This window comes from Mesocricetus auratus, unplaced genomic scaffold (assembly GCF_017639785.1).
Source record: "Mesocricetus auratus isolate SY011 unplaced genomic scaffold, BCM_Maur_2.0 Super-Scaffold_100054, whole genome shotgun sequence".
Taxonomy (NCBI): Eukaryota; Metazoa; Chordata; class Mammalia; order Rodentia; family Cricetidae; genus Mesocricetus; species Mesocricetus auratus.
In genome coordinates this window covers 1,528,991-1,549,051 of record NW_024429231.1, presented here as the reverse complement: position 1 = coordinate 1,549,051, position 20,061 = coordinate 1,528,991, and the positions used below count along the sequence as shown (strand labels likewise).

Below are 20,061 nucleotides of genomic sequence, written 5' to 3'. Positions count from 1 at the left end.
AGGCAGGGGCTCTACTGCTGAGCTCCAGCACCTCACTGGGGGATTCTAGGCAGGGGCTCTACTGCTGAGCTCCAGCACCTCACTGGGGGATTCTAGGCAGGGGCTCTACTGCTGAGCTCCAGCACCTCACTGGGGGATTCTAGGCAGGGGCTCTACTGCTGAGCCACTTCCCCAGCCCACTTTTTGTTTTTTTGCCTTGAGGTGGGGTCTCCCTTGTAATTGAGACGAGCCTTTAATCTGGGCTCCTGCTGTCCATCCTTCAGAGTAGCTGGAATGACAGGCGTACAACCCTAAAACTAGCCCAACTTGTACATTATTGGATGACCGGAGCCTGCTTACACCTGGCTGGGTGTCCTGGTGTGGGGCACCCTGTATCCTTTTGTAATAATAAAGAGTGAAAATTAGTGAATCCTGAGCCTACATGACTCCCATGAGTTCATTTAATTCTGTTCAGCAAGGCAGTGGCCATTATTAACCCCGTTTTACTAAAAAGACCAAGAGAAAGAAACAAAAATAAAAACCATCATGTAACCAGAAGAGAGAAGAGAGGAGGATTTTTTTAAAAAAATGATCATAAGCTGGGCGTTGGTGGCGCACGCCTTTAACCCCAGCACTCAGGAGGCAGAGGCAGGTGGATCTCTGTGAGTTCAAGGCCAGCCTGGTCTACAGAGTGAGTTCCAGGGCAGCCTCCAAAACGATACAGAGAAACCCTGTCTCGGAAAACTAAAAAACTAAAAAAAAAAAAAAAAAAGACTACATTTATTTATTGGGTGGGGGCCTATGGGGAGGTCAGAGCACAACTTGCTGGGTTGGTCTCTTCTTCTGCCACATGAGTCTTGTGGTTCAAACCCAGGTCATGGGGATTTGTGGCAAGCACCTTTACCCCCTGAGCTACCTCACCACCTCCTGGCAGAAGGATCTTGACTTTGAGGCCAGCGGGTTGTAGAGTGACACCGTGTTTTGAAACAACAGAATAAAACAAAAGTGTAATGGGATTGATGGTGTCCAGGTTGATTAAGGTTGTCTGCCAAGCTCTGTGACCCATTTGTGATGTCTGCATAGCACGGAAGGTAAGATGCTGCCCACAGGAAGCTGTTCAGCAGCAGAGGTGGTTCCACATCCTGGCTTCGTGTCAGAATCATGTGAGGAGGGTTCTAGAATGTCTGCTCACTGCCTCACGCCACTACCCCAACATGGAACGCTGGGGTGGGGGTGGGGGTGACATGCACATAGATTTTTTTTCTTCTTTTAAATGAGCTTGCAGGGTGTGTCTCATGGACAGCCAGGGTGTGATTAACTCCATTTAAAAGAGAGAAAACAGGATTATAGAGCTTAACAAAGAATGTTACAGCTATAATGGAAAAAAGAAAACCCTGAGAATAATGACTAGTAAATATTTATCAAGTACTTATGCGGTACTGGGCACTGTTCTGAGTGCTGTTGGTGAGTTATTGGATGGCGTCTTTGCTGGGAACTGTTGATGTCACTGACATTCCAGAATGTTAAGTGACTCGGGCCCAGGGCCCACGGCCACTGAGGAATCTGTGGAAGCCGGCCCATCCCCGATAATAAGCATTAGTGTGGACAGACACAGCTTTCTTTGCTAGGCTCAGTTCTGAGTTCCTTTCCCAGGGAATCTTGTTGCCCTCTGCCTCAAACCATGCACACCAGGCTGTGAGGTGGGGACCAGCCTTCCCTTCTTCCCTCAGCTTGGCCTAACACGAGCGGGTAATGGTGATCCTGCCGCGCAGGCACAGGGTTGCAGTGGCTGCTGAGTTCCCAGTAACCCACACGAACTTTTGACAGGCTCCCAGCCATGCCGCGGGGGGGGAGAACAGCCCTTGTCTCAATTGAGGGGGGAACAGCCCTTGTCTCAATTGATGGAGGCAGTGAGGGGGAGAACAGCCCTTGTCTCAATTGACGGAGGCAGTGAGGGGAGAACAGCCCTTGTCTCAATTGATGGAGGCAGTGAGGGGGGAACAGCCCTTGTCTCAGTTGATGGAGGCAGTGGGGGGAGAACAGCCTTTGTCTCAATTGACGGAGGCAGTGGTACCTAGGGCTGCTCACTCAGGACAACCAGTAGGAAACTGGCAGCACCGAGATTTAGGTTGCATCCCCATCTGATGTCCAGTGCATATGTATTTGCTGACCAGCTGGTGGCAAGGGCGTGGAAGGTGAGGTCCCCAGGGGCCTTGACTTGGCACGGGGACCTGTCCCTTCAGTGGGACTACAGAGGTAGAGTAGACAGGGTGCAGTCAATGACTATGTAAGGGACTCTCTGCCTCCTGTGACATAGGACAGTGTGTCACTGTTAGAGGCTGTACGTCCCACTATCCAGAGCTGAACTTTTAGGCCTTTTTCCCTACAGTAATGGGGATCAAACTCAGAGCCTTGCTCATGGTGAGCTTTACCTCCAGCCTCTCACAGGGGCTCTACCACTGAGCCACACCCCAGCCCCTCACTGGGGGATTCTAGGCAGGGGCTCTACCACTTTTTGCTTTGAGATAAATTCTCACCAGGTTGCCTGTGGTAGCCTTCTGATCCTCCTGCCTCAGTCTCCAGAGTAGCTATGATGGCAGGCCTGGCTGTCACTGAGTCTTTAAAGGGGTCCATCCTTCCCGGAAGGTGCACACAGCTGGGAACCTCAGCCTCTGGCTTCCAGCCCTAGACAGATAGAACCCATGCAGCTTTGGCTCCAGGTGGGTCTGTAACCCGAGCATCCCAGACTACTGTTTGGAGAGGGAGGTGGGGCCTCCTTGGCTGGCTGAATTCATTCTCTCTTAATCCCTGGGCCTTTGCAATGAGACAGGCTGTCACCCTCTTCCAGACAGGGGAATATTGTCCAATTGTGTGTGGGGACGTGGAGGGTGGGGCGGAGCAGGCCTGTCTTTAGAGCCCTCCAGGCTAGTCAACCCTTCCAGACCCTTCCATGGACCCTCTAGGAACTGCGGTCCCTTCCATCCCTCCCTGGCCCCGCTGGCCAGCTCGGGTTTCCATCCTGGGTGTTACCCAAGCTGTGTCTGGCCCAAGGGGCTGGCATGGGGAGTGGGCTCTGGCGCCAGCGACCATGAGATACCCTCCCAGGGAATGTGGTCCAGCAGCCCCACCCTGAGACCTCTGGGAGCAGCCTGGGAGATAGATACTAGGCTGACCGGTTCTTCCGCTTGTGGCCAGCTGCCCGCCTCCTCCATGAAGAGGTGGCACCAGGCTGCCTGGTGGCCACACCCTGCTGGCCGGGCGGGAGGGGAGGGCAGGTACCCACTAGAGAGCCAGCGATTGGCCTAATAAGCAGTTGTGACCCCAAGTGACGAGCTCTCTGGCTTGTTCCAGTGAATTAGGCTAGTCAACTGTCTGGCTGAATTAGCTAAGGGACTAACTAGTTCTGGGCTGCCTAGCCTCCGTGGGTGGTAAGTGTTTCCTGATGATCTCGTGAATGCAATAGAATCCCAGTCAGCCTCAGGTGGCCCAGCAAGTAGCAAAGCTCTTCCTTCAAGTTCCCGAGGGCCGGGCTGCAGAGGCCCACCCTTGCTTCCACGGCTGCATTTGTAGCCTTGAGGGTTTAGCAGAGGGTCACATGTGTTCCTTCCATGTGTCCCTCAGAGAAGCCAGAGGCCTGTGACCTGAGGCTGCCATCACTGGCCTCACTGACCTCCAAGGTTCGAGTCTACTGTTTAACAGTGTTAGTAACATTCATGCTAGGCAAAGTGACTCGTTCCTGTAAGCCTGTCACTTGGGAGACTGAGGCAGGAGGATTGCTGCAGTTTTCCAGACTGGACTAGAGAGTCAGACGGCTTCACTCAAACAACCAACAGTCACAAGCAGGGCCACAGCGGTGGCTTAGCAGCCAGGAGTGCTTGTCGTGCAGGAACCAGCTTTATCTCCCACTTCCTCCCGAGAGGCAGCCCACCGCCATCTCTCCAGTCCGGAGACCCAGTGTTCTCTTCTGGCCTCCGCGGGCCCTGCATGTATGTAGTGCAGAGATGTACATGCAGGCAAGTCACCCCCCCACTCAGACAGACAGACAGACACACACACACACAGATACACAGACACACACACAGATACACAGACACACACACAGACATACACAGACACACACACACACAGACACACACACAGACATACACACACAGGCACACCCACACACAGGCACAGACATACACACACACACACAGACACACACACAGACATACACACACACAGGCACACCCACACACAGGCACAGACATACACACACACACACAGACACACACACAGACATACACACACACAGGCACACCCACACACAGGCACAGACATACACACACACACACAGACACACACACAGACATACACACACACAGGCACACCCACACACAGGCACAGACATACACACACACACACAGACACACACACAGACATACACACACACAGGCACACCCACACACAGGCACAGACATACACACACAAACACAGACACACACACAGACATACACACACACAGGCACACACATACACACACAGATACACACTCAGACATACACACATACACAGACATACACACACACAGGCACACAAACAGAGACACACCCCCAAACACACACATACACCCCCCCACACAAACACACATAAACACATACAGACACACCCCACACACAGACACACACACACACAAACACACGCAGACACACACAAACACACACAGAGTCAGGCATAGTAACACACCCACAATCTCAGCCCTGGGGAGGCAGAGGCAGGAGGATTCATGTAAGTGTTAGAAGGCCACGGAGTAAGACCCTTAGTAAAACAAAATAAGGAAACATCAACAAAACCTAACGTTAACTTGTCGGGCTGCCATACACCTTGTGCCGTGTGCCGGTTTCCTCTTGGCGTGTGCAGCCTAACCCAGCCTTCACGGCAGCTCCGCCCTTCTGCTGTGGGTGGCCACCTGACGCTCCCCCCTCGCTCCCCACAGACCTACTCCGGCCTTTTCTGTGTGGTCATCAACCCGTACAAGCAGCTGCCCATCTACACGGAGGCCATTGTGGAAATGTACCGGGGCAAGAAGCGCCACGAGGTGCCGCCGCACGTGTACGCTGTCACTGAGGGCGCGTACCGCAGCATGCTTCAGGGTGAGTGTGCGGGCAGCCCTGTGGGGGCACCAGACCAGGCACTGAGTGCTGCTGGGAGCCGGGCCAGGCTGCCGTGATGGTTTGGGAACACATTGGAAGGTGGGCTGGGCTCCAGTTCTCACCATCTTAAAAAAAACTGCCTGTGTGTTCATGACAGTGTTGCTTTTGAAAGGCAGTGATGCTGGGTTCTATAGAGATTTCCCAGAGAGATAGTAAATGGGTTAGGTTATGTGACCTCATTCCTTCCTTGGTTTTTTATTTTTGGATTTTTCCAAGTTGTGTGCGTGCGTGCGTGTGTGTGTGTGTGTGTGTGTGTGTGTGTGTGTGTGAGTGTGTGGGGGTATATGCATGTGAGTGCAGTGCCAATGGGAACCAGAAGAGGGCATCAGATCCTCTGAACTGGAGTTAGAGGTGGTTGTGAGCTGCCTGATGTAGGTGCTGGGAACTGCACCACAAGTCAACCTCAGACCTGGAAGTTGTCTCTGCCTTCTGAGCTCTGGGATTACAGGTGCGCCCCACCATGCCCAGCTGCCCAGCTTTTTGTGTGGGTGCTGGAGACTGGACTCAGGTCCTCGGGATGGCTAACACTTTATCAGTCAAGCGTCTCTCCAGTCCCTCCCCCTGTCTTTCTGTTGTTAGTTTCTGATCAGTTCAGGGCAAACCGCGTTGCCTTTGGTGCTTGCTCTTAACCGTGTGAAGGCCCCAGAATGTGGTCAGTCTGTCTGTGGTAGTCCCCTGGGCTTGGGAAGTAAGCTTCTGCTGCCATTGTGTGGCAGTCCGTAGGTCCGCCAATGGTGCCATTGAGTACCTGCTGGACCGTCAGGGTCAGTGCTGTTGGTTTTGTTTGTTTGTTTTGTTTTTACTCTTTTGGGAGGCCCGCCACTCAACTCCCATAAATCACACAGAGTCTTATTACTACTTATAACTGCCCGGACTTACCTTGCTTGTCTCTAGTAGCTTTTCTTATATTATTATTGCTGGACTTTCTTGTCCCGCCAGCCCCCAGTACCGCTTCAGCACCAAACAAACACGTGGAGACCTGTATTATTAAACTGTTGGCTGATGTCTAGGGCTTCTTATTGGCTAGCTCTGCCTTAACTATCAACCATAACTACTAATGTATCTCTGCATGGCCTTATCTTACCGTAGAGCGCCTGGCACGTCCTATCTTGCCAGTCTCTACATGGCGCCCCCCTCGCAGTGCCTCTCTGCCTAACTTTCCCAGAATTCTCCTCATCTCCTAGTCCCACCCATCTGCCTGCCTCAATTGGCCAAACATCAGTTAATAAGAGAAACATACACATGGAAGGACATCCCCCTATCTACCTTTTGCCTCCAGGCTTTTGCCTTTTTCTATATATCTTTCTTTACTTCTTACTCTGTGGCTGGCCATGTGGCTGTTGGCTGGCCCCTGGAGTCCTCTCTTCTTTTCTTGTTCCTATATCCTCTCCTCTCTCTTCCTCCTGTTTATTCTCTCTGCCTGCCAGTCCCGCCCACCCTTTCTCCTGCCCTGCGATCGACCCCCAGTGCTTTATTAGACCAATCAGGCGTTTTAGACATGCAAAGTAACACACTTCACAGAGTTAAACAAGAGCAACATATCTTTGCATCATTAAACAAATGTTCTACAGCACAAACAGATGTAACACATCTTAAAATAACATTCCACAACAGGTCATCCCATTTCTGTACAAGGTTTAGAAGTGTCCTCTAGAAGCTGTCTCTTGGCCACATTGTTTAGCCTCATAGAGTCCTGTGGTGTCGTTTCTTTTATTATCACTCATTTCCAGATGGGGAAAGTGAGGTACACAGCAGTACAGTTATTGCCCATGGCCACACTGAAGGGTAGGTGCTGAAGTATGACTTGAACCCAGTGTCCTGGCCCCTGCCTCCCCACGTGTCCCACTCTGAATTCCATTTTCATTCTGTACTGGGTATTGCATTGGACAGTTTTGTTTTGGGGATGACCTCATGCAGCCCAGGCTGGCCCATAACTCCTGTGTAGCTAAGGGTGGTTTTAGTTCCAGGACCTCCTGCTGAAATGGTGGGTGTGGACCACTGTGTCATGCCTGCTTCGTGTGGTGCTGAGAATGAGTGTGTGCATGCCAGGCAAGCGCCTGTAGGAGGTTGAGCCACCATCGCTCAGGTCCTAGGACTCAACTCAGACCAGCAAACCTGGTGGCAGGTGTCTTTACTATCTAAGTCTTGCTTTTACAAAAATTATGTATTTCATTTTTGGGGGAATGGATGCTTTTCCTGCATGTATGTCTCTACACTGCTTATATATCTGATGCCTGCTGAGGCCAGAAGAGGGCATCGGATCCCCTGAAACTGAAGTTATGAGCTACAAAAGTTGTGAGCTGCGTGTGGTTGCTGGGAATAGAACCTGGGTCCTCTCCAAGAGCTGCCAGTGCTCTTGTCCACAGAGCCACCTCTCCAGCCCATGTTGAACGTGTGACACAGCCCTGTTAGACAAGGGGCTGTGCTGAACCCACTCTTTAGATAGGAAGATGGAGGTGCAGAGCAGCTCAGCGACCTGGTTTTAGCTCAGACCTGGCGCTTTGTCACAGTACATGTCACAGCGAGTTTGGTGGGGGTTCTTGCGCGTGTACCCTGGTTATCTGTCACAGCACCGACACCCTCATCCTTCACCCCATGAGAGCATAGGTCATGTAATTATAATGAAGTCAACCTGTTGTCTGACTGAAGGTTTTCCAAAGACTTACACTGCGGCTATGCCCTAAGTGAGACCTGCCCTGAGAAGGACCGCGAGGTTCCCCATCATCACTGCCTGTGGCCCCAGATCTTCTGTCTTAGCTCTGTCATTCAGTTTTCCTTTCTATGTTGATAACAGAATCTGGCACTTAGTAGGTGGTCAGAGTGCATGGAGAGATGGTGCTGCCAGGCCCAGAGTGGCCGTCAGGATAAGCATCTGGTGTCTAAGCTACTTCCAGGACCCAGGACCTCATTTGCCTATCCTTGAGTCTCTGGTGCCCAGCCTGAGGTGGATGGCGCACAGTAGGTACTTAAATTGAGTTGACAGGTAAATTGTAGTCTGCATAGTTGGGGCTCCTTGTCTCCAACTGATGAGGAAATAAAGACCCAGAGAGGGACAGCTGCCTTTGTAGAGTCACTCAGCAAGCAGGAGGTAGAGTCAGGACCACGTTTGAACCCTGCCATTTCCTTGTGTCTCTGGAAAGACTTTGAGATGCAGAGGGGCCAGGGGACTAGAGGCCCATCTGGTGACACGCCATGCCTTTCTGTCCCTACAGATCGTGAGGACCAGTCCATTCTCTGCACGTAAGTCACCAAAAGGGCTTCAGAGGCAGAGCCCCCAGAATGTGGCTGCACAGCTGGGAAGGCTGCCAGTGGGTGTGGCAGAGTGCCAGTGGGCGTGGCTCTGCATAAATGGGGAGGGGCGGGGCTGCCTGGTCTCCTTGCCCACCCCACCTCCCCTTGCTGCCCCCACAGAGGGGAGTCTGGAGCTGGGAAGACGGAGAACACCAAGAAGGTCATCCAGTATCTGGCCCACGTGGCGTCGTCTCCCAAGGGCAGGAAGGAGCCTGGTGTCCCTGTAAGCCACGCAGCCTTGGGACACCCCAGACCTGTCACCAGCAGCACCTCTTAGGCTGCACTCCTCATCCACAGGTGGTGCAGGGCCCTACTTCTGCCTGTACTGCCTGAGCACCTACTGTGTGCTCATTATAGCGCCAAGAGCAAGCAGAGTGGAGATAGGAGGCTGACTCTTAGCCTTGTTGGTTCTATAACAGTGCTGGATACATAGTAGGTGCTTGCTCTGAGACCTGGTTTTAGGTGCCCCGTTTCTCCATTTGGAGGGCTGTAGAGGTGCCCCCGTCTCAGCCTTCAGCCATGGTGGGCCAGAGGGGGCGGCATCATCCCTGAGGTCCCCGCGTGCACTCCCATCCCCAGCCCCTCAGCCCCAACTCTGCCCTAAGGCCTCCAGTTTACCCCGTGTCTGTCCATGTTCCATGTGCCGCGTCCTGGTCCGTGTGTCCCGTCCTGTGACTTCCTCAGGCCTCCGTCAGCACCATGTCTTATGTGAGTAGCAGGGCATGCCCTTGCACCCCAGGGTCACCCCAGTGTTACTCAGGGTTGCCAGCCCCAGACCTCTGGGAGGAGACAGAGACCAGGAAAGGCAGACCAGTGCCCCTGGGACCACAAGGCCACTCCTGGCAGACCTACTATGCACATGCCAGGACCACATGGCCATCCAACTTAGACATACTGTGTACATGAAGCCAAGGTCCCCTACCACTGCCCATGCAGCCCTACTGTGTTCAAGCAACCCCATAGAAAGTTTTTTTATGTGCACACAACCTAACTCGCCCTGCGGTTCATGGCAGCCCTGGCAAGTGTATGCACTTCCCAGGCCCCATACTGCTTTTAGTTCAGTCCTACTATGTACAAAGACAGCTCTCCTGCATTATTTGTGCCAGCCCTACTGTGTGCACATGCTTAGGCCTCATGTTGGCATTTACTGTAGTCCTCCTGTGTACATGTGGCCAAGCCCCCTGTCATTCATACCACCTCTACTCTGCTGACATGCCTAGATCCCATGGTGCCACTTAGTGTAGTCCTACTATGTGCATGTAGTTACTACCACCCATCCATGTGCACATGCCCCGACCCCATGCTGCTTTTAGTGCAGCCCTACTGTCTGCACAGAGTCAGGACCCCATCATTGTTCATGGAAGCCCTACTGTGTGCATGCATGTCCCCACTGCAGAGAAGCCACACTGTGTGGATACTGCAGTCCTACCCTGATTGTGCAGCCTTGGCCTGTACTGCCTGCCCCGTGTGCAGAGAGAGGCCACAGACACCATCTCACAATAACCCAGACACCTGAGCTGTCTCCCAGTAGGGCTGCAGAAATAAGCTCTCACATGTCCAAGCCACATGAGCCTCACTGTCCACATCACCTTTTTTGTTGGCTTTATTTTTTTTTCTGAGATGGGCTCTTTGTAGCCCAGGCTGGTCCTAAATTCGCTCATACAGGGCTTGAACTTGCGTCAGTTCCCAGTGCTGGGTTACAGCGTGGGCACCAGGCAGGGCTGCACTTTTTTTTGTTCATTTGACAAAGCCACCAACTGATGGAGACTGAAAAACACATGCAGGCTACCGTTCATTGAGCACCTACTGTGTGCCTGGCTCTGACACTGGAGGAGCTGGAAGTAAGTTTAGATTAAGGATCCTAGCATGAAACCACCATTTATTGAATACCTACTGTGCACCAGAGAGTTTGAGCACTTTCCATGGGTGGTATGTGTGTGTTTTGTCTTAGCAAGTAATTTACAGGGACATTGAGCTACATCAACAAACACGTCAGCAGAGTGTGGTCAGCAGTTTGGTGTGCACCCTGCACCATGTGTATCTGTAGAAATAACCATGTTGTTTGTGCTGTAGCTTCTAACCTTTGTTTCTTATTAATGGGGACATGACTGGTTCTACAACATTTTCCCCTCTGCTTGGTTGGTTCACTTCCACTCATCAAATCTCTACTCCCCACCACACACATGGCAGGCAGGACCCTTCTGCCCCCCCTCCCCCCAGGCCCCAGTCAGAGAAGGCCAGCCTGAAGCTCTGGCCCATGAGAGGGCACCTCCCGCTTTTTCACTGATGCACCGTCTGCCATGCCCTGCAGGGGGAGCTAGAGCGGCAGCTTCTTCAAGCCAACCCCATCCTGGAGGCTTTTGGCAATGCCAAGACGGTGAAGAACGACAACTCTTCTCGATTTGTGAGTAAGGGGACTGTGCATCTGGCAATCTGGGAGACCGGGGTCCGATTTGGGGGTAAGGTAGAAGAGTGGAGGGAGGAGCAGGGGCCTAGATTCCTGGGGTCTGAGAGAGAAGGTCTGCGGCCTGGGACTCACTGCTGGCGTGAGCTTTAGCTGGAGGGAGGAGGTATGGATTGAGGGAGATCTTAAACCCTGCACCACTTTTGCTCCAGGGCAAATTCATCCGCATCAACTTTGATGTTGCTGGCTACATTGTGGGCGCGAATATTGAGACGTGTATCCTTCGAGGGATCCTGGGAGGCATGGGGTAGCAGCCGGAAAAGACGCCCCTGGGTAGTCCTTCGAGAGACCCCATGGTGATTCGCAGCTGGGAGCCAGGCAGCCTCGTGAACGTGTGCTGGGTCTAGACCTCCACACTCATGCATTTCTGATGTCCCTCCAGCCTGTGGTCAGATCCCTGACTGTGCTTTAAGGGAGTGGAGAGCACATGAGTCCAGGGAGAGACCGGAGAGGGGACTAAGAGAGCTGGGTGAGCATCCAGAGTATTCTCTCACGGGAATTGTGTATGATGCGCCTGACTGTCTAAACAGCGCGGTGGGGCACTCTCAGGGAAGAGTCCAAGGAAAGCTAGGCAGAGAGAGCCTCAGGGCTCAGCGCTGTTCTAGGGTCAGCTCTGCTGCTTGTGAGTCTCAGACCCCCGCTCCTGGAACCACATTGAAGCAGGGCACAGTAGGGCATGCCTGTCATCCCGGAAACCAAACAAAATGAGGGGCTGAGGGCCAAAGAGAAGGCTCTCCACGTGGGTCCTGGGAATTGAACTCAGATCTTCAGGCTTGGTGGCAAGCACCTTTACCCATTGAACCATATTGTAGTCTCCCATTGATTTAAATCTGTTTTATTCTGTTATTTTGTATGTGTGGGTGTTTTTGCCTGTATATATGTCTGTTTACCATGTCCCTGGTGCTGTCAGGGACCAGAAAAGGGCATTTGATTTCCTGAACCGAGTTACAGCCTGTGAGCCGGGTGGTAATGGCGCACACCTTTAATCTTAGTACTGTGAGTTTGAGACCAGCCTGGTCTACACAGTGAGTGAGTTCCAGGACAGCCAAGTCTACACAGAGAAACCATGTCTTGAAAAACTGAAAAAACAAACAAAACAAAAATAACAGCCTGTGGTTTTTGTTGTTGTTTGTTTGTTTTGTTTTGTTTTAGGTTTTTCTTTCTTTCTTTTTTCTGAGACTGTTTCTCTGGGTAACTACCCTGCCTGTCCTGGAACTCCTTCTGTAGGACAGGCTGGTCCTGAACTCACAGAGATCTTGCTTGTCTTTCCTCCTGAGTGCTGGGATTAAAGTCGTGCATCACCTGACTAGCTTGTGTTCTTAACCACTGACCCGTCCTGCCATATTATTTTTATTTTAATTAATTAATTAGTCATGTTGGTCTGGAACTCACGATGTAGTCCAGGCCGATCTGGAACTCAGGACAATCCTTCTGCCTCTGCATTCCAAATACTGAGACCGCAGGCAGCCTATTTGCTCCTTGACTTGCCTTCCTTCCCAGATCTACTGGAGAAGTCCCGGGCCATCAGACAGGCCAAGGACGAATGCAGCTTCCATATCTTCTATCAGCTCCTAGGGGGCGCTGGGGAGCAGCTAAAAGGTCAGTGTCACTCTTCCCAGCCTGCTTTGCCCGGGAGAATGGGGGACACCTAAGGTCTCCCTCCTCCGCTCTCTCAGCGGGAGCCCCGTCCTAAGAGCAGAGTCACTGCGTCGTCTCGCCGGCCCTGTGGTGTGTGGGGACTGACTGGCGCTGGGCAGCGCCGGGCTCCTGGAGAGGATTCTGCTGGCCTCCAGCCCCGCCCCCCCCAGCTGCCTCCGGGCTCTTGCTCCTGCCTGTCGAATCTCTGCTCCATTTCTGCACCGCTGTTCCTCGTGGCCCTGTGGCGACTCTGCCTTGCTGTGGCCTCTGGCAACTCCGTGCTCCCAGTTGAGCCTACTGCGTGCTGTTGTGCCGGCAAGCTGCCTTCTGTGTGGCTGCTGCCAGCACCAAGTGCCTGATGCTATCCTTGCAGCTGGAAGTGTGCTCTCCTGTCTCCTTTTTGAGAAAGACCTTGCTGTGTAGCCCAGGCTAGTCCGGCGTCACAGCAATCCCCTCCTAAGTGCTGGAATGACAGGCAAACTACCATGTCTGACTTTGTAGCTCCTCAGACTTTTTCTCCCTCCTGGCTCCCTGTTCCCTGCATTGTTCCTCTGACACCTTGGCTCCCACTCTGTGCCTTTAGCAGCACGTGTGTCCCCAGGTGCTGTCCCTGCCATCTTGGTCACCAGACTGGAGACTGGGAGAGCCAAAAGGGAGTCTGTTGCTCTGTGAACCTTCTGAAGCCTGCCAGCCCCGGGCTCGTCCATCACTCCCGTGCAGATGCTCAGGTCCTGTCATGGTTCACATGAGCCCAGCGCGTTCGCCCCCACCTGATCTCTGTCCTCTCCCTACAGCTGATCTCCTTCTGGAGCCCTGTTCCAATTACCGCTTCCTGACCAATGGGCCCTCGTCCTTCCCTGGCCAGGAGAGGGAGCTGTTCCAGGAGACGCTGGAGTCCCTGCGTGTGCTGGGCTTCCCCCCAGATGAGATCACAGGTGAGCGGGCCTGAGCTTCTGGGACACAGCCACTACTATTTTGACTGTGTTCAAGCATCTGTTTGTTTATTTATTTTTGTGTGCGTGAACATATTCAGAGTGTGTAAATGGACATGTTATGCAGACATGGTGTGCCCTGTGTGTGCATGAGCATGTGTGTGTGCAGCTGTGTGTGCATGAGCATGTGTGTGTGCACCGGCATGTGTGTGTGCACCGGCATGTGTGTGTGCACCGGCATGTGTGTGCACCGGCATGTGTGTGTGCAGCTGTGTGTGCATGAGCATGTGTGTGTGCACCAGCGTGTGTGTGCACCGGCATGTGTGTGTGCACCGGCATGTGTGTGTGCAGCTGTGTGTGCATGAGCATGTGTGTGTGCACCGGCATGTGTGTGCACCGGCATGTGTGTGTGCACCGGCATGTGTGTGTGCAGCTGTGTGTGCATGAGCATGTGTGTGCACCGGCATGTGTGTGTGCACCGGCATGTGTGTGTGCAGCTGTGTGTGCATGAGCATGTGTGTGTGCACCGGCATGTTGTGTGTATGGAGGCCAGAGGTCAACCTTGGTGTTTCTTAGCTGATCCACTTACCTTGATCTCAGAGATTTTTGTCGATTGGTTTTAAAGTTTCATTTTATTTATTATTTTTTTAAAATGTATTACAACTAAGTGTGCTAGTGTGCATCTTTAATCCTGGCAGAGGAAGGTGGATCTTGAATTCGAGGGCAGCCTAGTCTACATAGCAAATGCCAGGCCAGCGAGGGCTATAACTTTTTATTAAATTTTTAAAGTTGTTTTTTTAAGATTTATTTATTATGTGTACAACTTTCTGTCTCCAAGTATTCCTGCATGCCAGAAGAGGGCACCAAATCACATTATAGATGGTTGTGAGCCACCATGTGGTTGCTGAGAATTGAACTCAAAACCCCTGGAAGAGCAGTCAGTGTATTTATGTGTAGGCAGTGTATGGACACACACATGGCACAGCATGTATGTGAGAATCAGGACAGTTTGAGGGAGTCAGGTTTCTCTATTATGTGGGTCCAAGGGACGTAAGTCAACTCAGGTCATCAGACTTGGCAGCAAGCTTACCAGCTGAGCCATACCACCACCCGTATTTATTATGAGTGCGTGTGAGGGTGTCTGTTGTGTGTGTGTGAGTGTGCCTGTGAGTTGTGTGAATTTTGTGTGTGAATGTGTGTGTGTGTGTGTGTGTGTGTGTGTGTAAGTACCAGTTCTCCTGCCACCGTTGGTTCTGGGGATTGGATTCAGCCATCAGTCACACGTGGTAAGCACACTTATGGACTGAGGCATCTCTTCGTGTTCATGGCGTTTGGACTGATTCACCGCCCAGGCTGTTTAAGAGGTTACTGAGTGTCTGCTGCATATGAAGGGCTGGAGCTCTCCAGAGGAGGAGTGGGCAGATATCCATCCCCTCCTCACCTCGGGGAGACAAAGGAAGTGAGACCAGTCAGCCATTTAAATGACAGGATCTACTAGAAGCTGGCCAGAGTCTGGAGGGACACAGAGCAGGGAACCATGGGGTGGGCGTTGGGATACAGCTCCCCACATGTGGTCAGAAAGGGTGCTTGGACAGAGGCTCGAGGTGAGGGGTGAGCACTGGCAGCAGCATCAGAAAGAGCTCTGTGGCTGGGATGGTCTGTGCAAAGGCCCCGGGGCAGGGAAAGGTGGCCGTTTGAGAGATTAAAGCTTCCCCAGGGTGAGGTGGGTCCTCTTTGAAGCTCATTTGGTGTTTTCTATTGTGATATAAGAAGAGCCCTTGGGGACAAACAGAAAAGGAAAAGTTGTGGTTTAACAGTGATGTGTGTCAGGTTGACAAGGGATGGAGTCTCTTGGTTAGTTTTGTTGTCACATTGACACAACCTTCACCCACCTGGGAAGAGGGACCTCAGCTGTGTGACCACACAGGCCTGTGGACATGTCTGCAGGGGCTTGTCTTGATTGACAGTGGAGGGCCAGGGCCGCTGTGGGTGGGGCCACTCCTAGGCCAGTGTCATGAGCTAGGTAAGAAGCAGGCGGGGCATCAGCTGCAGAGCGGCAGTAAGCAGCCTTGTTCATGGGTTCTGCTTTATTTCCTGCTTGAGTCCCTGCCTTCGCTTCCCTCAGTCATGAAATACGGCGTGGAAGAGTGAGCCAAGTGAACCTCTCTGCCCTATGTTGCTTTTCGTCAGACGGTTTTTCCCCCTTTGGTTTTTCAAGATGGGGTTTCTCTGTGTAGCCCTGGCTGCCCTGGAACTCGCTCTGTAGACCAGGCTGGCCTCACAGAGATCTGCCTGCCTCTGCCTCCTGAGTGCTGGGATTAAAGGCACAGGCCACCACTGCCTGGCTTTGGTCAGAGAGTTTTATCACAGCAACCAACAGAAAGCAAACTATATCAGAAACTGAGACAGGGTCTCAAGTAACCCAGGCTGCCCACAAATTCCGTGTGTAGCCAAGGATGATTTAAACTCCTAGTTCTCCTGCCTCTCCCTCCTGAGTGCTGGAGTGACAGGTGTGCACCAGCATGACCTGGTTTATGCGCTGCTAGGGATAGAACATGGGACCTCATACATGCTCGTCAGGCAACCTGCCAACTGAACTACATTTACAACCTGTTTTAGTAATAATAATATCATCATCATCATCATCATCATCATCATTTGGTTTGCTTGGTTCAGACAGAGTCTCCTGCTGTGGCCCAGGATGTCTAGGAACTCACTTTACTGTGACTCATACTGGCCAGGGTTTCACTATGTAGATAAGGCAGGCCTCGAGCTCATTGCCATTCTCACGTCTCAGCCTGCAAAGTGTTGTGACAGCAGGCACCTGGCCCCTTCCCCAGCTGGACTGCAGTGTCTTCCTTTTGGATGGACTGGGATCTCACAGAGCTAACCCCCACCCCCATCCCGTGTGTGGATCAGCTGGACCCCACCCCACAGTCTGATTCTCCCCAGGAACTCCTGTTGGCTGCAGACAGTCTGGAGTGTGAGTACTCGATTGTGTGTCCACACCCACAGCCAGGTTTCCTACCATGGTTTGTAATTCCCACGACTGCTACTCTCCCACACCTGGCCACCAGCAAACAAGTTCAGAACCTGGTCGTGGTCAGCCCGGCCTCTTGATACCAGATGGCCCTTGTGACCCTCCTGCTTGCTGTGTGGAAGGGCCAATGGCAGATGGGAGTGTTCCATTTTGCACACTAAATTTTCATAGTTTAGATGTGCTTACAGCCTGATTTTGGATCACCACTGTAAGGTACACTTACACCTTCCAGAGAGGGGACCACAGTGTGGCCGTCATCATCCTGAGACCCTAGAGCCTGGCTCTGGAGTCCCACTCTCCTCCCAGACACATACAACATAACCCACTGACTTATTTTAGTGCTGGGAGTTGAATGCTGTTCTAGCGCACCGCCCCTGTGCCACGTCCCCAGACCCTCACCGCGACAGTCTGTCTTGGTTGGTTTTAGCTGTGAGGAGCCATGTCACTACCACCCACAAGGTGGCGCCAGTTCCTCACTCCCCAGCTCTGAACCTGCATGCCCTCCATCCCTCTGGGAAGTTTGTATACCTTGGTAGGAGTGGCAGGCGGTCTCCTTTCCTTCCATTTGTATGGAGTAGAGCCTACCATCTTTGCATAGGGACAGAAGGTTCCACCTCCCTTCAGAAAGGAACAACAGAGTGGATGTGCATGCCACCTTAGGGCGCCCGGGGCAGGCAGCATTTGACACTCATTGGGACAGGGCCTCTGTGCACCGCTCCCTGCCGGCCTCGGGTACTGGAAATGCTGGGCGCAGCGAAACTGAGCAACCGTTAGCAGCCGCGGGAGCCTGGTCGTCTCTGTGAGCAAGACTCATGGCAGTCACCCTGCCACAGACGCCCAGCTTTCCGAACCATAGATATGAGCCACCACACCCAGCCAAATTTCATTTAGAAAAGGTCCCTGGAGTCCTGATCGTGAGGCCGTCCCCTGAGTATGTGTCACAGGGTCAGAGTAGGCACACACTGGATTGTAAATTGTTCTGTTTTGTTTATTTATACCACGTTGGATGGGGCAGTCCCAAAGAATCACAACTGTTTTTATGTCACAGATGGGGACACTGGGGCCCCTTTTCCTTCCTGCAGACCTGGCTGTCACCCCCAGATGAGCTGAGACTGGTGTCTAACCCTGCCCCGCCTGGTCCCAGCAGCACCCCCCCTGTTTTACCTCTCCTGAGAGTCCTTCACACAGTGGGGAGCTGCTTAGCACAGGGTTTCCCAGTGCTGACTCAGCAGGGACGACTTCTGGCTGTGGCTCTTGGCTCTCCCACACGCCAGGCCTCAGCTCTGGGACCTAGGACTTGTTGTGAAATGGCTGTGCCAGCTGCGAAACTCTCAGCATTCCCGAATTTCCTATATTTGTGCCCTAGCCCTCACCACCTTCCACTCTGAGAGGGTTCAGCAAGGGGCCAGTGAGTCCAGTCCTTTCATACTGTCCAACTGGGGAAACTGAGGCCCCCATGGACACTGAACAATTATTTTTAATCTTAGATGTATTTATTTGTGTGTATAGGTGTTTTGCCTACATGTATACCTGTGCAACAAGGATGCCAGAAGAGGGTGTTGGATTCCCTGAAACTTAGTTACCTTGTGGGTGGTGAGATTTGAACCCAGGTCCTCCGTAAGGGTGGCAGCCAGTGCTCTTAACCACTGAGCCATCTCTCCAGCCTCCATCCGGCAAATCCTATCTTTCAACACTGGGCTTCTGTTTAAATATTTGCTATTTTGTTTTGCTTTATCCTTTTTCACATTTATTTACTTAGTGCTTGCTTGTGTGTGTGCTTGGAGGTCAGGGGACTCCTTTGTGAAGCTGATTCTTGCCTTCCACATTGTGGGGCCTGGGAACTGAACTCAGGTAATCAGGCTTGGTGGCAAGAGCCTTCGCCAGCTGAGCTGTCTCGTCAACCTCGGATGGCTTGTTGTTGTTGAGACAGAGTCTGGCTCTGAACTCCTGATCTTCCTGCCCCTACTTTCCAAGCACGTGCCGTCACAGTGTGTGTGTGTGTGCGCGTGTGCGTGCGTGTGCATGTGTGCGTGTGTGCGCGTGTGTGTGCGTGTGCACGTGTGTGTGTGTGTGTGTGAGTGTGTGTGTGAGTGACCCCAGTTTCTTTTGGTGTTCTGTGTGTAGGTACTTATCTGCATTCCAGCTTACTGTATGATGGACAGGAAACTTGCACAGCCCCATGGATCGAGTGATTCTGAGTTTGTGAATCAATGCCTCAGTTTCCCCACCTGTCAGATTGGGATCATAAGTGTGAGGGCCCGCCTCCTGGAGCTGTTTTTGAAGGTCAGGTGCTTGGGATGGATGTGGTGCAGGAGAAGAGAAAATACTCCATGTTGGTTGCTTGGGTAAACATTGGAAACTAAACAGCTCTGGGGGGGTGCACGCTGTTTTGATCCTTAATGTTACCATGGAGACAACTGACACAAACAGCTCCAGCCCGTCATTGCCCTCAGACGGCAGAATGTCTCAGAAGGATGACCAAGTTTTGATAGAATTGAGCCACACCAGCAGCTGGGACTGAGAGATGGCTCCGTGGTTAGAGCATGGGCCCAGGTTTGACTCCCAGCGCTCATATGATAGCTCTGTGCATCTGGAACTCCAGGTCCAGGGGATATGACACCATCTTCTGTCCCCTGTGGGCACGGTGCCCGTGACACACAGATACATGCCGGCAAAACACCCAGAAGAAATAAAGGGAATTAACAACGACAACAAAAAGGGGAGATCAGCAACAGTTCCCCAAGGTCACACAGTGGCTGTCCCCCCCCCATGCAAAACACTTGTGTGATCGTGGTGATAAGTTACTCACAGCTGCTGATACCCTGAGTCACAGGCTGGGCTGTTCCTCCACAGTGCCCCAGGTGTCCTCCAGGGGGCAGCACAACCCCGGGTCTCCAAGCACCTGGAAAAAACATCACACTGGTTTAAGGCATTTGCAAAATCAAATTCACTTTCTTTCTAGATCTGTTTGTAACCCCAAATCTTATTGTGGTCAGAGGTCTCTGAAGTCTGTGGCTGGACACCTTACAAAAAAACCAGGGAGGGAGGAGCTGGGACTGGGGCCCAGCTGGTAGAGCCTGTCATGCATGAAGTCCTGGACTCTTATCACCCAGAACCGACAAACCAGGCATGGAGCAGTCTTCTTGTGCCAACACAGGGGACGTGGAGGCAGTCCCCGCTGCTGGTTTGGCTCAGTTCTATAGGTACTTGAAACAGAGCTTAGGCCCTTTGGAAGAGCAGCCATGTAAAACGCTCTGTAGCTTTGTGACCAGCTAGGGAAACAACTGTGAAACTCGCTTCACTGTGGCAGTGACTTTAATACCCTTGGTCACAAGCTCTGTATCAGAATCAGCAATGGGGCTGGGGAGATGGCTTAGTTGGAAGAGCGCCTGCTGCCAAGCATGAGGACCTGAGTTCTAATCCCTAATACTGATGTAAAGAGTTGGGCATGGAGCTGGCAAGATTGCTCCCTGGGTAAAGGGGCTTGCTGCCAAGCCAAATGACTTCAGTTTTGAAACCGGTTCA

General features: G+C 52.4%; 1 protein-coding gene across 3 annotated transcripts in view; it reads left to right on the top strand.

Moving 5' to 3' along the window:
• Positions 1 to 20,061, top strand: part of Myh14 (myosin heavy chain 14) — a 64,952-nt gene that overhangs the window by 5,791 nt on the left and 39,100 nt on the right. For 2 of the 3 annotated variants that reach the window (XM_040736054.1, XM_040736053.1), the window contains exons 3-10: positions 4,955 to 5,111; positions 8,384 to 8,411; positions 8,583 to 8,685; positions 9,147 to 9,170; positions 10,774 to 10,866; positions 11,079 to 11,142; positions 12,427 to 12,525; positions 13,359 to 13,499. In XM_040736054.1, coding sequence (XP_040591988.1) covers positions 4,955 to 5,111; positions 8,384 to 8,411; positions 8,583 to 8,685; positions 9,147 to 9,170; positions 10,774 to 10,866; positions 11,079 to 11,142; positions 12,427 to 12,525; positions 13,359 to 13,499 — 709 coding nt within the window. The remainder of the gene's footprint in view (positions 1 to 4,954; positions 5,112 to 8,383; positions 8,412 to 8,582; positions 8,686 to 9,146; positions 9,171 to 10,773; positions 10,867 to 11,078; positions 11,143 to 12,426; positions 12,526 to 13,358; positions 13,500 to 20,061) is intronic. The other variant, XM_040736055.1, reaches the window with a different exon arrangement.